General features: G+C 39.7%; 1 protein-coding gene across 4 annotated transcripts in view; it reads right to left on the reverse strand.

Moving 5' to 3' along the window:
• Window positions 1-18,167, reverse strand: part of DNM3 (dynamin 3) — a 556,874-nt gene that overhangs the window by 366,448 nt on the left and 172,259 nt on the right. For all 4 annotated transcript variants that reach the window (XM_024739835.1, XM_024739837.1, XM_024739836.1 and 1 more), the window contains exons 5-6: window positions 3,075-3,173; window positions 2,335-2,495 (exon numbers count right to left, since the gene is read on the reverse strand). In XM_024739835.1, coding sequence (XP_024595603.1) covers window positions 2,335-2,495; window positions 3,075-3,173 — 260 coding nt within the window. The remainder of the gene's footprint in view (window positions 1-2,334; window positions 2,496-3,074; window positions 3,174-18,167) is intronic.

An 18,167-nucleotide genomic window follows, 5' to 3' on the forward strand; every position in this document is an offset into this window, starting at 1 on the left:
GCCTCTCTACTAATGGATGGGGTTGTGTTCCTGTGTTGCTAGTTGTTTGGCATAGGGTGTCCAGCACTGTAGCTTGCTGGTCATTGAGTGGAGTTGAGATGGAGATCTCTGGGATATTTTCCCCGTTTGATATTACATGGAGCTGGAAGGTCTCTTGTGGACCAGTGTCCTGAACTTGGTGCTCCCACCTCAGAGGCACAGCCCTGACACCTGGCTGGAACACCAAGAGCCTGTCATCCACACAGCTCAGAATAAAAGGGAGGAAAAAAAGCAAGTGCTAAAAACTATACTAAACAAACAAACTGACAGACAGAACCCTAGGATAAATGGTAAAAGCAAAGCTATACAGACAATACCACACACAGAAGCATACACATACACACTCACAAAAAGAGAGAAAGGAAAAAAAATATAAATATCGTTGCTCCCAAACTCCACCTCCTCAATTTGGGATGATTCGTTGTCTATTCATGTATTCCACAGATGCAGGGTACATCAAGTTGATTGTGGAGATTTAATCCGGTGCTCCTGAGGCTGCTGGGAGAAATTTCCCTTTCTCTTCTTTTTCACACAGCTCTTGGGGTTCGGCGATGGATTTGGGCCCGCCTCTGCGTGAGGTCACCTGAGGGCGTCTGTTCTTCACTCAGACAGGACCAGGTAAAAGGAGCAGCTGATTCGGGGGCTCTGGCTCACTCAGGCCGGGGGGAGGGAGGGGTACGGATGCGGGGCGAGCCTGCGGCGGCAAAGGCCAACATGACGATGCACCAGCCTGAGGCGTGCCGAGCGTTCTCCCGGGGAAATTGTCCCTGGATCACCGGACCCCGGCAGTGGCGGGCTGCACAGGCTCCCGGGAGGGGAGGTGTGGACAGTGACCTGTGCTTGCACACCAGCTTCTTCTTGGCAGCAGCAGCAGCCTTAGTGTCTCATGCCCGTCTCTGGGGCCCTCACTGATAGCTGCGGCTCACGCCTGTCTCTGGAGCTCCTTTAAGCGGCGCTCTCAATCCCCTCTCCTCGCTCATCAGGAAACAGAGAGGCAAAAAAAAGTCTCTTGCCTCTTCGACAGCTCCAGACTTTTACCCGGACTCCCTCCTGGCTAGCCTTGGCGCCCTAGTCCCTTCAGGCTGTGTTCACGCCGCCAACTCCAGTCCTCTCCCTGGGATCCGAGCGAAGCCCGAGCCTCAGCTCCCAGCCCCGCCCGCCCCGGCGGGTGAGCAGACAAGCCTCTCGGACTGGTGAGTGCTGGTCGGTACCGATCCTCTGTGCGGGAATCTCTCCGCTTTGTCCTCCGCACCCCTGTGGCTGCGCTCTCCTCCGCGGCTCCGAAGCTTCCCCCCCCGCGGCCACACGCCATCTCCACCAGTGAAGGGGCTTCCTATTGTGCGGAAACCTTTCCTCCTTCACAGCTCCCTCCCACTGGTGCAGGTCCCGTACCTGCTCTTTTGTCTCTGTTTATTCTTTTTTCTTTTGCCCTATCCAGGTACGTGGGGAGTTTCTTGCCTTTTGGGAGGTCTGAGGTCTTCTGCCAGCGTTCAGTAGGTGTTCTGTAGAAGTTCTTCCACATGTAGATGTATTTCTGATGTGTCTGTGGGGAGGCAGGTGATCTCTGTGTCTTACTCTTCCGCCATATTGAAGCTCCCCTACACAGTGCTTTTTGTGAGAAAAGCTGCTCACTGTTTGAGTCAATGTGATCAAAACTTGGTGTGGGAGCTCTACACTCAATGACAATGACACTTAACTCCACTAAGGGCAGGAAAATATGTGGCCAAGCCTGCTGAATTTTTATGCAAGAAATGTGTATGTGCGTAGGACAAGGGGAGGCAGAGGGCCTAATTCTATCTGTCACAGGGAAAGGGATTATCTGGAAAAGCTTCTTAGAGGAATGTAGATCAATAACTGCTTATGTATTTTCAAGGTTGTAAATTAAGGAACAAATCAATCCTAACAAAACCATACAGAAAATTTAACCTAACCATCACAGACTGATATTTCAAAAACAGATGCCAAGAGACTAACTTTTCAGAGATATACAAGTTTCACTCCTTAAGATAACTATATATTACGAGCAAACGTGCTAAAATGTATTCCCCTGCTCACTGTTCCAAATAAATATGTATTTCTGCTTTGCGTGCTGTTTTTTCAATAATATTAAGGTGGAGTCTGGTCATTTAGAATAGTAACAGTCTGGATCCCAGTATTCATTTTCATCTTTTTAATTTCTATCATTATGCTAAATGTCTTAGTTTAGAAAAAGAGTATAAAAATAAGAAATATGGATTCCAATAGTCATTTACATATTTTATCATTGTTCTTTTTGCTTGAAGAAAATATCTTTACCTGATTAAGGACCTTCTGAAGGTGTGGGGTCCCCATCCGATCAGCAATATGTCTGTAAGCCGGGTGTGAGAGAAAAAATTTCCTTTCTGCCAACGTGGCAGCCTTTATATCCTTCTTCCCATCTATGTCCTTCTGGCTCCTGTTTACCACCCCAATGTAACCTAAAACAAAACACACACCTATGGAGTTGGGACACCTCTGATTTACTCTGGGGAAATTTTAAAGCTCTTGAAGAGGCTGAATAAGAAAAAAAAATTATTTCAGGGCCTGAAGAATAGATCCCTTTACAAAACTCAGTTTGAGATATCAGTATTTAACAACGGCTGGATGACTTGGCTAACGTTGATTTTTTTTAAGCATTAACTAAGTACTGTCCTTTGTCCTTAAAAGATCTGTGCATTTAAATAGAGTAAATCTCTAAGCAGTTTTGTCATATAGCAGGCAAGTAAACAATTCAGACTTAAACAGTATACATGTATGCAGTCTATGATGAATATTTATACCCTCCCTTCAAACATCTTCCTCTTCCTGTTTTCTTATTATTTGAAGGAATAGTTCTCCCTTTGGATAATTTTTAATACATCATTTGGGAACACCATGCCATTCCATAAAATGTTTAACTAATCATCAATCCATTCCTCACAACTGTGGAGGCGTTAAAATCCAGCTTCCCATTGTTTTCCCAGTTGTTTCTCTGCCACATCATCAAAGGAAGTCCTGTACAGGACACAGTACATTACCCCTGCGAAGCGGCAGCAGCTTATTCTCTAGGATATCCCTGGCATCCGTTCCCTCATCCATAAGATCCAGTTTGGTGATGACTCCAATGGTTCTTAGACCTGCATCACAAACAAACCCCACATTACCCAATTTGCAGAATACTAACAAGTTTCAGAGACAAATATGTCTCAATGCTAATTACAAAGCACTCATATCCTGGTTCTTTCCCTGTTCCTCTCCATCTTAGTTTGTTTTCTAATCCACTACTACCCCAGTCTTGTGAAGGTCAACGGGTTGAGGCAGAGAGTTGCAAACCACCCATCCATAAGATAACTCTTGATTCAGGAGAGAAAAAAACAAATAGCTGCTTCACCAAAACACTTTCAAATGTATAAGTTTATTTTTGTACTACGCATACATGGAAATGATACATTTAAATTTTCCTCCCAGGGACTGCACACAATATGGATGTTTTAATTTTTTATATATCACGTTACTAAAAACAAAAAAATAGGCTACACATGGACCAATGATATGGGTGTGTCATAAACCAAAGCTTATTATTGATCCGGTTCTGAGTACCTGAGGTCAAAAACATAAAAAGAAGAAAACTACGTATAGGATACCATCATCCCCAAAAATAAACTCACAGAAAAGGAAATATGACTTAATAGAAAGAAGCCTGAAATAGGAATTCTGAGCCTTGGATTCTAGTCTCAAGGCAAGTCATTTAATTCTCTGGGTCTCAGTTTCCCTTATCTGTAAAATAAAGCATTGGAAATTATTTAATCTTAAAAAGTACTCCAACCACTAATTTTTTTAAGATGGGGAAACTAAGGCAGAGGAGATTAAATAACTTTCCCAAGGTCATATAAGAAGTGGATCTGGGCAGTCTGGTTCCAGAGTCCATGCTTTTAACCAATATACTGCTTATTGTGGTAAAAAAAAATTTTTTTTTAATTTAAAAGGCTTAAACCAAGAAAGTCAAAGAAAATGGGAAAGGAATGCAGAAAATTTTTTAAACTGTAAATCTAGCTGGATGACTGCTAACCAACTTAAAATATAAGAGAAAGAGGAAAACTGCATCCAAGAAAGCCAACAAAAGGAGACGTCCAGAAACTAAATAATTTACATCACAGCATCTCAGTAAGATTCAAGACCTGGGGGACAGAAAGCTCTGAAAACTATGGAGAGTGGTGGTGGCAGCTGAAGCTGAAAATAGAAATACTGGACGGAAGCAGTCAGATTTCCATGGGTAACATAGCTAGGAGCTGCCCTGGTCCATCCTGACAGGACAGTGAAGGTTTACTCTCTGGAAAGACTGAACTAGAAAAAACTCTGAACTCATGGGTACCTGGCCCAGTTTGGATGGATCTGGTATTAAAAGAGGATGATTAAGTAAAATTCTACATAGAGAATGGCAGGGACCCCCCTCCCCAGGCCAGTTCCCTAATTTAACTTCAAGAAAGAGATGGCTGGCAGACTTTAACCCCCCAAGCAAGAGACTGGAACAATGGTCTGGGGATACTAACCATTCCAAGAGAAAAACATATATATTGATATTCGAAGGAACAATAATTAAAATAGTCCAATAAATCATTCTGCTCTGGAGTCTATCATTCCATAATTCAAGAACACCCACACAGAATTCCAACCACCTGATAATATTTCACCTTTAAATATGAATGGACAGCCAAGGAGATTCACTAATATGAGACCAAAACAAATAAACATTATAAAGCTGAATTTAAAGAAAACAAAGATAATGCAAAATACAGAAGAAAACTATTATTTGTATTAATATCCTCAGACAGAAAGGAGAGGTCATAGCATTCATGGGACAAAAATAGAATGCCATAAAAAGGAAATTTTTGAACAAACAAAAATAATTTTCAATAATTAAAGATATGAGGGCTTCCCTGGTGGCACAGTGGTTGAGAGTCCGCCTGCCGATGCAGGGGACACGGGTTTGTGCCCCGGTCTGGGAAGATCCCACATGCCGCGGAGCGGCTGGGCCCGTGAGCCATGGCTGCTGAGCCTGCGCATCCCGAGCCTGTGCTCCGCAACGGGAGAGGGCACAACAGTGAGAGGCCCGCGTAACGCAAAAAATAATAATAATAATAATTAAAAATATGAGAGCAGAAATAATAATGTTGGAATACAAACTTAGGAACCCCCCCCAGAAAACAAAAGAAAAAGAAGTAAATAATAGGAAAGGAAAAACTTTTTTAAAACTAGAGAAATGATTCAGAGATACAACATCTGAATGATTGGCATTCCAATAAGAGAAAGAATGACAAACAGAAACAGTTGGAGATGTGGGGACATACTATTCAATGAGATGTCCTATAAGTGCAAGATGAATTTAGGGATTGAATTAACTCATCAAGTGCCCAACACAATATGAAAAACATACACATACCTACACACACACAATATGGCATATAAGATTTCATAATACTGGGAACATTACAGCATCAGTCTTCCCAGCAGCAAACTGGAAACTAAAAACCCGCAGAGCAATGTTTTCAAAATTCTGAGAGAAAGATAATTTCTAGACTAGAATTCTAAATTACCAATAAATGTGACAGTAGAAAAAAATATTTTCAGACATGCAAAATCTCAAAATATTTTACCTCCCTTTCTCCTTTTTTTGTGTGTGAGGGGAGGGACAATTACTAAAAGATGTGTTCCACCAAACATGGGAACAAACTAACAAAGAAGTAGACAGGAAATCCAGGAAGCAGGGAATCCAATCTAACCAGGAAAAGAAGGAAATTTTTAGGATGGTGTAGATCCCAGTTTAAGGCCAGGAGAGCAGTCAGTATCTATTAGAATAAGAGGACAAAGATTACTGAAGAGATATCTTCCCCCACCAAGAAAAGAAAATGAAAGTGATAGGATACTTAAAGCCTAATGCTTTTGAAGGTATTAAGCGATTTAGACTTCTGTAGGAGAGGTTGGGAATGCACTGGTGACAGATACGTAGACTATGCAAACAAACAAAAAAATAGACAACTATCAACCTCAAAGACAGCAGTATCACTCAAGAAAGGAAATTTAATCATAATTTAACACATGGTTCAGTTGTGAATAATATTTTTAGAATCATAAATATTCATTTAGCAAAATATGATATAGTTATATTAGTAGAATTGGGGAGGTAAGTGTATATATGTGTGTGTAAGTATATGTGGGTATGGGAGGCAGCCAAATCCTTAAATATGGAGGTAAATAACAAAAGAAAGTTAGAAGGGTTGAAAGTGGTATTCTCTGGAAATCAGTAATCCAGAGTCAGGAGGAGTGGGCAAGGGACTAAAAGTTTTTATTAAAAGACTTAGAGACTGGTTTTTCCGAAGTGATGTACATTTATAACATTAATAAAAATAAGAGTTAAATTTTAAAAGTATTTTCTTTACTACTCCCTATTTCTGAAAAGGCAGAAAAGTCTATGCTTAGTGGTGTCCCAGAAATGGCCAATGAAATTATTTTCTTTTTCACTCTTAGTTATACAAGTAGGCAACTGAAATAATCAATGAATGCCTGCTGGCAGACTCAATACCTACACTGTTAGATCTCAAAATGACATTGCCTGAAGAGATTCAAAGGTAGCATGTTTTTAAAAGCACTTCACTGGAAATATATAGATTCAGATAAAAATAATAATAGAGACCATTTGTTCAGTCCTGATTATGTGCCAGACATAGACCTGAAACAACTCTGAGATAGGTACTATTATTTCTCAATTACACTTTCCTCAAAGTGAGACTTGGAAAGGAAAAATACACTTGCCCAAAGTCTTGCAGGCTGTAGGGTGTAGAAGGCAGGCAACCTAATTCCATTTTTAATCACTATCTTTTTCTGCCTCTCAATTCTTAGCTAGATTCTACAAATGATTAGCTGTGTTATTTGGCAAGTTATTTACATCATCTGGGCCTTTTTATCTACAGAACTAAAGGTTTAACTAGATGTCTCTTTCAAGTCCAGAATTCTGGGAAGGAGAATAACTTCCAGATTCAGAAGAGGTTATGTAGAGTAGTATGTAAAGTAAAAAGTAATGTAATAAAATTCTTGCCCTCCAACTAAAAGGAAAATTTAAAATACTACATTAAGAGCTAATAAATAATGTGTGATACTGTGTTTCAATTATGTTTCTCTTCAGTAAAGAATAGCCACAATGATGAGTACTGACAAGTCCTGACGAAGACCTAGAAAAAACATACAAGGCACTTCAAAAATCTGATTCTTATATATAGCATAGATCTAAGAGCATTGAGTCAAGGATTGGACTGTTTAGATTCAAGTCCCATCGGTTTCCCTTGTTAGCTCCGAGACATTAGTTTCCTCATCAGGTATAACCACATCGAAAAGGTAATCATCACAGTTTACATTTGATGTCTGGGATAATTATTAATAGCATCCCCTTTAACTCTCAAATGACTTCAAACAGAAGAATAAGTTACATGTTTACTCTAACTCAACAATAAAATGAGGAAATAACAAACCTATGTTTTAAAATTACATAATAGGACTTCTGGTTTCTGGTCCACCATGTAAGGGGCTTGGAAGTTGCCACTGTGTCCTGCCTAACAAGTGAACAACTGAAAAATTAACACCACTTCTGAGATTCATCAGAGAACTGAAGCCACAGAGCAAACCACTGTCCCCCAAATTTGGAGAGACAGATAGGTGAATACAGAGAATCACAACTTACTGGAGCAGAAACACAAAAGCAGAAAACTCTGTGGGAACCAGGGCCTAGGCAGAAAAACCTAAACTGTAATTGATGAATTGCTGGAAGCTCAGTGTGGGCAGTCTAAGAGTTAAAAACTCCAGGGGGACCCAGTCATAGAGGGTACCCATACTTTTGTTTTGCTTCTAGGAGCTCAACCAGGTTCTCACAGTGACTATCTGAGAAAAATCTCCCTGTGCTTCAGAGAGGGGGAGAAAGAAACAACTTGATTTAAAAATGGGTGAAAGATCTGAACAGATACCTCATCAAAGAAGATATACAGGTAGCAAGTATGTATATGAAAAGATGTTCCACATCATACACCATTAAGGAGTTGCAAATTAAAACAACAGTAAGATATCACTGCACACCTATTAGAATGGCCAAAATCCAAAACACTGACAATACCAAATGCAGGCAAGAATGGGGAGAATGTTAGCAACTCTCATTCACTGCTGGTGGGAATGTAAAATGGTACAGCCACTTTGGAATATGGTTTGGGAGTTTCTTACAAAACTAAACATAATCTTACCATGATTCAGTAATTGCACTCTTTCGTATTTACCCAAAGGAGCTGAAAACATGCCCATACGAAAACTTGCATACAGATGTTCATAGCACCTTTACTTATAATTGCCAAACTTCAAAGCAACCAAGATGTCCATCAGTAGGTGAATGGATAAATGAACTGTGATACATCCAGGCAATGGAATATTATTTAGTGCTAAAAAGAAATGAGCAATCAAACCATGAAAAAACATGGAGTAACCTTAAATTCATATCACTAAGTGAAAGAAGACAATCTGAAAAGGCTTTATGGTGTATGATTCCAACAATATGACATTCTGGAAAAGGTAAAACTATGGAGACAATAAAAAGATTAGTGGATGCCAGCAGTTAGTGGAGGCAGGAATGAAAAGGTGGGGCAAAGAATTTCTTAGGGCAGTGAAAACTATTCTGTATGATATTACAATCATGGATACATGTCATTATATATTTGTCCAAATCCATACGGTGTACAACACCAAGAGTGAACCCTAATGTCAACTCTGAACTTTGAGCATCAATGTAGGTTCATCAATTGCAACAAATGTACCAATCTAGTGGGCGATATTAATAGTTGGAGAGGTTATGCATGTATGGGGACAGGACATATATGGAAACTGTACCTTCTACTCAGTTTTTCTGTGAATATGTAAAATTGCTCTAAAAACTAAAATCTATGAATTAAAGACAATTAAATAACATAACACATGTAAAGTATTTGGTACATAAAAACCACTCAATAAATGAAAATTGTGATCTCACCAATTTTGTTTTTCACCACTACTCCCACTCTATTCCAGTCCTAAGCTCCTGTGACACTCAAGTTGTAGCTCTCCATGTGATCATGCATTCTTGCCTCTTCACCTTCACAATGCTATCCCTCTCAGTTTCAAATATCCTTCCCTCTCTTCTTTTTTTTGTTATTTCCTACTCATCCTTCAAAATACTTTATAGGCCTCTCCTGCAGGTCCTTAATCAGGCTCCCACAAGTGTAAGTTTGGAACCTTTTCTCTGTGACTTCAGAGCTCTCTGCATACACAGAAATCATTGTTCTTACATGACACTAGGAATCTGCTTATTTGTCTGTCTCATCCACTAAGCCATGATCTCTTCAAGAATAAGGACAACATCTAATCTACATATTCCAAGCAATTCATATAGGTGCCAAACACAGAGCGAGAACTCAATAAATGTTTATTTATCAAATGAATAAATGAGTAAAAAGCATGTTTACTTTTCTTAGGTTTAGACAAGAATTGAAATACAAATTCCAAAAAAGAAACGTGATACCATTCTACCATGTTACCTAGGTTTGTTGTCAATACAGTGATTTTCCTATAAGAACACTGCCATTTCTTCCATTTATATAGGCAACTGAATTGTAAGCAGTGTGTTGTTTCATCTAATTAAGAAATGGGACAAAACCAAGCCACGAACCATATTAGCAGTTGCCAGAAAGGTAATCTGGAACACTGTGTACACTGAAACGGCAGCAATGAAAAACAAAATCAATGAAGAATTAGTGTAAACATGTATACAGCAAAATTAAAAACAGACTTAGGAAATTAGATGTCCTTCAGTTAATGCATCTTTTTTGTTGTTGTTTTGGGCTTTGGTGGTATTTGAGTTGGGGGTGGTTTGAAGTAAATGCTGTTCTTTCTGTTTGGCAAAGATTATGGAATATTTTACTTCTGAAAGCAATCAGTGATGAATAGGAATAGTTTCATCTTTTTTTCCTATAAGTTTTCAACTAACATTATTTTCTTGTTATTTTCCAACAGTTCTGAATAACACAGTTCTCATTTTCAAAGTCATCAGGTAATATTACTGCATGTGATACTAGGTAAAATATTAAGTAAATAATAGAAAACATAAAAATTACTGTTGCTATGGTAACAGAGACTATCTTGCTCACCAATTTATACCCAGAATCTAGCGCAGCACTTGAAAGATTTAATATTTGTGGAAGGAAGGGAGAGCAGAAAGAGAGGGCAAAGGGAGACAGGTTATAAGAGAGGGAAAGGAAAAAGAATTACTCCAAAGATAAGAAAATTTAGGTATAGAGTGGTTCTTTCACTGAGAATCTGTACTCCAAAACAGACTAAGGCATGAAGGAACAAAAGAAAAAGAATCCACATACAGTAGTTCCCACCCCCATCTGCAGTTTCACTTTCTATGATTTCATTTACCAGAGATCAACTGTTGTCCAAAAATCTTAAATGAAAAATTCCAGAACTAAACACTTTATAAGTTTTAAATTGAGCACCATTCTGAGTAACTTGATGAAATCTCCCACCATCTTGCCCCATCACCCTGGATGTTAATCATCCCTTTGTCCAGCGTATCTACCCATTAATTACCTAGTAGCCCTCTTGGTTATCAGATCAACTGTCACAGTATCTTCATGCTTGTGTTCAAGTAACCTTTATTTCACTTAATAATGACCCCAAAGCACAAGAGTAGTGATGAGGGCAATTTGGATATGCCAAAGAGAAGCTGTAAAGTGCTTCCTTTAAGTGAAAAGGCACAAGTTCTCAACTCAATAAGGAAAGAAAAAAATCATAAGCTGAGGTTGCAAAGATCAATGGTAAAAATCAATCTTCTATTGAAACTGTGATGGAAAAAGAAATTCCTGCTAGTTTTCCTGTCACACCTCGAATATATATGTATAGGGAAAAAACATAGAATATATAGGGTTTAGTACTTTCCACGGTTTCAGGCATCTCCTGGGGGTCTTGGAACATATACCCCATGTATTAGAGGGACTCCTGTATACTTATATCTCCCTGCTTTTTCTCCACCAAAATCCATTTTCTTTCTCTTCCTTGGCACACAGCTTAACTATATTTTCAAATCTCCCTTACAATTGAGTTACAATCTCCCTTATAATCTGCCTGTACTGAGTTCTAACCAGTGGAAGAGGGTGAAGTGATACGTGCTACTTCTAGGCTTGGTCTGTATAACTTCCCACGTGTTCTTCTGCCAGCTCTTTCACCTTCCACTTGCTGGATCTAACCATAATAAGTCCCTAAGTAGCTATGGGTGACAAATATAAGTATCTGGGAATCTATGAACGATGTCATAGACAAGAAACATCACACTACCCCACACTACCCTGAAAATCAACTCAGCATAGACATTTCTACTGTTTGCACCACTACATGTTTCAGTCTATTTATTACTGTATATCAGTACAAACAATGGTACTCTGAAGAAGAGAGCTGCCATAATGAAAACCTGGCTTAGCAAGATTAGGTAGCAAGGGAACAAGTATTGCAACATGGAAAGATAAAGATTCATATTATACAGTAGCTGTGTATTTTGTAAACCTGCCACATGCGATAAGTTGTAAGGCAGACTAAGTGCCTACTGAAAGGAGAAGCTATTGAAAAGGGCCTGGATGTTAATTTGTCTTGATTGTTCCTTGCTGCTTAAAACAAGGTATTTAAGAAAGAAATGAGTTCACAAATTTATTATTTTGCAAGCAGAAATAGAAAGGATTAGAGAGAAGCTAGAAACCTGGGTCTTTTAATGGTTGAAAAAGCCAACTGTTCTTGTAACTCAAATAAGAAAATAGACTAAAAAGGCTCTGAGCAGCAAACGTCCACTAAGAATTTCAGTTAAGCAAAGGAGCTCAGTAATTTCTCTTTCTAGCTTAAAAGCGTAATAGGGTTCAGACACACATTTCTGCTGTAAACTAGAAAACTGATAAAACATATAAAACAATTGTTTTCAGACATGAAATAATAGGTTGTACAGGACTATGCTGCTTGAAAGAAGAGAAACAACAAAATAAGTCATACAATTATTCAATTACTACTTGGAGGCAATTTCTGGACAACAACGCAAGGAGGAAAAATCCAAAGAGATTCCAGCAGTCCTGCTTAGTTGAAGAGACATAGATTGGATTTCAAGGAGGCCAAGGCTGCTAGAATTTACAGGATCCTGTGCCAGATAAAAGGGAGCTATGAATAGAAAGAGCTCTACAAATGTGCATAGGGGTCTCCCCCAGTCTTTGAATGCATGCATGCCTAAGGTAAAACGCCACAAGGCTAGGCAAAAAACAACTTCCAGGGAGCGCTAAACCAAACAATTCCCAGAGCTCACTTAGGGCTGGGAATCATTAAGTCCCACCAGCCAGAGGGGAGAAACCTGTTGAATTAAAGATACCAAAAGGATCGAACCTCAGTAAAGGTTACTGTAGACCCACCCTTTAAAGAAACATAAAAAGGCCCTCTCTACTATGTGAGAGAACACAGCAAGGTGGCCATATGAACGCTAGGAAGAAAGCTTTTATCAGAAACCAACCCTGATGGCCCACTGACTGGGGACTTGCAGCCTCCAGAACTGATCCCTTCCAGGAGGCCACATTACAGTGGATCATCCTGTCTCCTTGGGTTCTCTTGGCTGTGACAGTTTCTCAGGCTTTCCTTGTTTTTCAAGACCTTGACAGTTTGGAGGAGGACTGGTAAATAGCTAACTGGGGTGGGGGCGGGTGGTACCTTCAAGATGGTAGAGGAGTAAGACATGGAGATCACCTTCCTGCCCACAAATTCATCAAAAATACATCTACAGGGAAGAGATATGGGAACATATGTATATGTATAACTGATTCACTTTGTTATAAAGCAGAAACTAACACACCATTGTAAAGCAATTATACTCCAATAAAGATGTAAAAAAAAAATACATCTACATGTGAAACAACTCCTACAGAACAACTACTGAATGCTGACAGAAGATCTCAGACCTTCTAAAAGGTAAGAAACTCCCCACATACCTGGGTAAGGCAAAAGAAAAAAGGAAAAACAGAGACAAAAGAATAGGGACAGGATCTGCACCTCTGGAAGGGAGCTGTGAAGGAGGAAAAGTTTCCACACACTAGGAAGCCCCTTCACTGGCAGAGACAGGGAGTGGTGGGGGGAAGCTTCGGAGCCATGGAGGAGAGCGCAGCAACAGATGTGCGGAGGGCAGGGCGGAGAGATTCCGGCACAGAGGATCGGTGCCGACCAGCACTCACCAGCCTGAGAGGTTTGTCTGCTCATCCACTGGAGCGGGTGGGGTCTGGGAGTTGAGGCTTGGGCTTGGGAGTTCAGATGCCAGGGAGAGGACTAAGGTTGGCTGTGTGAACACAGCCTGAAGGAGGCTAGTGCGCCACAGCTGGCCGGGAGGGAGTCCGGGAAAAAGTCTGGAATTGCCTAAAAGTCAAGAGACCATTGTTTCGGGGTGCGCAAGGAGAGGGGATTCAGAGCACCACCTAAACGAACTTCAGAGATGGGTGCAAGTGATGGCTACCAGGGCAGACACCAGAGACGGGCATGAAATGCTAAGGCTGCTACTGCAGCCACCAAGAAGCCTGTGTTCAAGCACAGGTCACTATCCACACCTCCCCTCCCGGGAGCCTGTGCAACCCGCCAGTGCCAGGGTCCCGTGATCCAGGGAAAACTTCCCCGGGAGAACACACAGTGCGCCTCAGGCTGCTGCAACGTCACGATGGCCTCTGCCGCGACAGGCTTGCCCTGCACTCCGTACCCCTACCTCCCCCCGGCCTGAGTGAGCCAGAGCCCCCGAGTCAGCTGCTACTTTAACCCCGTCCTGTCTGAGCGAAGAACAGATGCTCTCAGGCAACCTACACACAGAGGCGGGGCCAAATCCAAAGCTGAACCCCGGGAGCTGTGCGAACAAAGAAGAGAAAGAGAAATCTCTCCCAGCAGCTTCGGGAACAGCGGATTAAATCTCCACAATCCACTTGATGTACCCTACATCTCTGGAATACCTGAATAGACAACAAATCATCCCAAAATTTAGGTGGTGGACTTTGGAAGCAACTGTAAACTTGGGGTTTGCTTTCTTCATCTAATTTGTTTCTGGTTTTATGTTTATCTCACTTTAATATTTAGAGTTTATTACCACTGGTCAATTTGTTTATTGATTTGGTTGCTCTCTTCCTTTTTTTATATATAGATAAATATATTATTTTCCTTTCTCTCTTTTTGTGAGTGTGTATGTGTATGCTTGTGTGATTTTTTCTGTATAACTGTGCTTTTACCATTTGTCCTAGGGTTCGGTCTCTCCATCTTTTTTTTTTTTGGTACAGTTTTTAGCACTTGTTATGATTGGTGGATTTGTTTTTTGGTTTGCTTGCTCTCTTCTTTCTATTTTTTATTACTTTTTTTAATTTTTTTAATTATTAATAATATTATTTATTTTAGTAACTTTTTAATTTTATTTTTTCCTTTCTTTCATTCTTTCATTTTCACCCTTTTCTTCTGAGCCATGTGGCTGACAGGGTCTTGGTGCTCCGGCTGGTGTCAGGCCTGAGCTTCTGAGGTGGCAGAGCTGAGCTCAGGACATTGGACCACCAGAGGCCTCCCAGCCCCACATAATATCAAACAACAAAAGCTCTCCCAGAGGTGTCCATCTCAACGCTAAGACCCAGCTACGCTCAATGACCAGCAAGCTACAGTGCTGAACACCCTATGCCAAACAACTAGCAAGAAAGGAACACAACTCCACCCATCAGCAGAGAGGCTGCCTAAAATCAAATAAGGTCACAGACACCACAAAACCAGAGGTGGTCCTGCCCACCAGAAAAACAAGATCCAGCCTCACCCACCAGAACACAGGCACCAGTCCCCTCTACCAGGAAGCCTACATAACCCACTGAACTAAACTTACCCACTGGGGGCAGACACCAAAACTAACGGGAACTATGAACCTGCAGCCTGCGAAAAGGAGACCCCAAATACAGTAAGTTAAGCAAAATGAGAAGACAGAAACACACAGCAGGTGAAGGAGCAATGTAAAGACCCACCAGACCAAACAAATGAAGAAGAAACAGGCAGTCTACCTGAAAAAGAATTCAGAGTAATGATAGTAAAGATGATCCAAAATCTTAGAAATAGAATGGAGAAAATACAAGAAACGTTTAACAAAGACCTAGAACAACTAAAGAGCAAACAAACAATGATGAAGACAATAAATGAAATTAAAAAGCCTCTAGAAGGAATCAATAGCAGAATAACTGAGGCAGAAGAATGGATAAGATACCTAGAAGATAAAATAGTGGAAATAACTACCACAGAGAAGAATAAAGAAAAAAGAATGAAAAGAATTGAGGACAGTCTCACAGACCTCTGGAACAACATTAAACACATCAACATTCAAACTATAGGGGTCCCAGAAAAAGAAGAGAGAAGAAAGGGAGTGAGAAAATATCTGAAGAGACTATAGTTGAAAACTTCCCTAATATGGGAAAGGAAATAGTTAATCAAGTCCAGAAAGAACAGGGGGTCCCATACAGGATAAATCCAAGGAGAAACATGCTGAGACACATATTAATCAAACTATCAAAAATTAAATACAATGAAAAAATATTAAAAGCAGCAAAGGAAAGGCAACAAATAACAAACAAGGGAATCCCCATAAGGTTAACAGCTGATCTTTCAGCAGAAACTCTGCAAGCCAGAAGGGAGTGGCAGGACATATTTAAAGTAATGAAAGGGAAAACGCTACACCCAATATTACTCTACCCAGCAAGGACGTCATTCAGATTCAGCAGAGAAATTAAAACCTTTACAAACCAGCAAAAGCTAAGAGAATTCAGCACACCAAACCAGCTCTACAACAAATGCTGAAGGAACTTCTCTAGGCAGGAAACACAAGAGAAGGAAAAGACCTACAATAAAAAACCCAAAACAATTAAGAAAATGGTAATAGGAACATACATATCGATACCTACGTTAAATGTTAATGGATTAAACGCTCCACCCAAAAGACATAGACTGGCTGAACGGATACAAAAACAAGACCCACATATATGCTTTCTCCAAGAGATCCACTTCAGACCTAGGGACACAAACAGACTGAAAGTGAGGGGATGGAAAAAGGTATTCCATGCGAATGGAAATCAAAAGAAAGCTGGAGTAGAAATTCTCATATCACACAAAATAGACTTTAAAATAAAGGCTATTACATGAGACAAAGAAGGACACTACATAATGACCAAGGGAGCAATCCAAGAAGAAGATATAAAAATTGCAAATATTTATACACCCAACATAGGAGCACCTCATTAAATAAGGCAAATGTTAACAGCCATAAAAGGGGAAATCGAAAGTAACACAACAATAGTAGGGAACTTTAACAGCACAATTTCACCAATGACAGATCATCCAAAATGAAAATAAATAAGGAAACAGAAGCTTTAAATGACACATTAAACAATAAACAAGACGGACTTAATTGATATTTATAGGACATTCCATCCCAGAACAACAGAATACACTTTCTTCTAAAGTCCTCACGGAACATTCTCTAGGAGAGATCATATCTTGGGTCACAAATCAAGCCTTGATAAATTTAATAATATTGATATCATATCAAGTATCTTTTCCAACCACAATGCTATGAGACTAGATATGAATCAAAGGAAAAAAAATCTGTAAAAAATACAAACACATGGAGGCTAAACAATACGCTACTAAATAACCAACAGATCACTAAAGAAATCAAAGAGGAAATCAAAAAAATACCAAGAAACAAATGACAATGAACACACGATGACCCAAAACCTATGGGATGGAGCAAAAGCAGTTCTAAGAGGGAAGTATATAGCAATACAATCCTACCTCAAGAAACAAGAAACATCTCAAATAAACACCATAACCCTACACCTAATGCAATTAGAGAAAGAAGAACAAAAAACAACCCAAAGTTAGCAGAAGGAAAGAAATCATAAAATTAGATCAGAAATAAATGAAAAAGAGATGAAAAAAACGATAGCAAAAGCCGGTTCTTTGAGAAGATAAACAAAATTGATAAACTGTTAGCCAGACTCATGAAGAAAAAAGGGAAAAGACTCAAATCAATAGAATTAGAAATGAAAAAGGAGAAGTAACAACTGAAACAGCAAAACTACAAAGGATCATGAGAGATTACTACAAGCAATATATGACAATAAAATGGACAACCTGGAAGAAATGGACAAATTCTTAGAAAAGCACAACCTTCCGAGACTGAACCAGGAAGGAACAGAAAATATAAACAGACCAATCACAAGCACTTAAGTTGAAACTGTGATTAAAAATCTTCCAACAAACAAAAGTCCAGGACCAGATGGCTCCACAGGAGAATTCTAGCAAACATTAACAGAAGAGCTAACACCTATCCTTCTCAAACTCTTCCAAACTATAGCAGAGGGAGGAACCCACCCAAACTCATTCTATGAGGTCACCATCACACTGATTCCAAAACCAGACAAAAATGTCACAAAGAAAGAAAACTACAGCCCAATATCACTGATGAATATAAATGTAAAAATCCTCAACAAAATACTAGCAAACAGAATCCAACAGCACATTAAAAGGATTATACACCATGATGAAGGGGGGATTATCCCAGGAATGCAAGGATTCTTCAATATATGCAAATCACTCAATGTGATACACCATATTAACAAATTGAAGGAGAAAAACCATATGATCATCTCAATAGATGCAGAAAAAGCTTTCGACAAAATTCAGCACCAATTTATCATAAAAACCGTCCAGAAAGTAGGCATAGAGGGAACTTTCCTCAACATAATAAAGGCCGTATATGACAAACCCACAGCCAACATCATCCTCAATGGTGAAAAACTGGAACCATTTTCCCTAAGATCAGGAGCAAGACAAGGTTGTCCACTCTCACCACTATTTTCAACATACCTTTGGAAGTTTTAGCCACAGCAATCAGAAAAGAAAAAGAAATAAAAGGAATCCAAATCAGAAAAGAAGAAGTAAGGCCGTCATTGTCTGCAGATGACATGATACTATACATAGAGAATCCTAAAGAT

Source organism: Neophocaena asiaeorientalis, unplaced genomic scaffold, assembly GCF_003031525.2.
Source record: "Neophocaena asiaeorientalis asiaeorientalis breed wild unplaced genomic scaffold, Neophocaena_asiaeorientalis_V1.1 scaffold589, whole genome shotgun sequence".
Taxonomy (NCBI): Eukaryota; Metazoa; Chordata; class Mammalia; order Artiodactyla; family Phocoenidae; genus Neophocaena; species Neophocaena asiaeorientalis.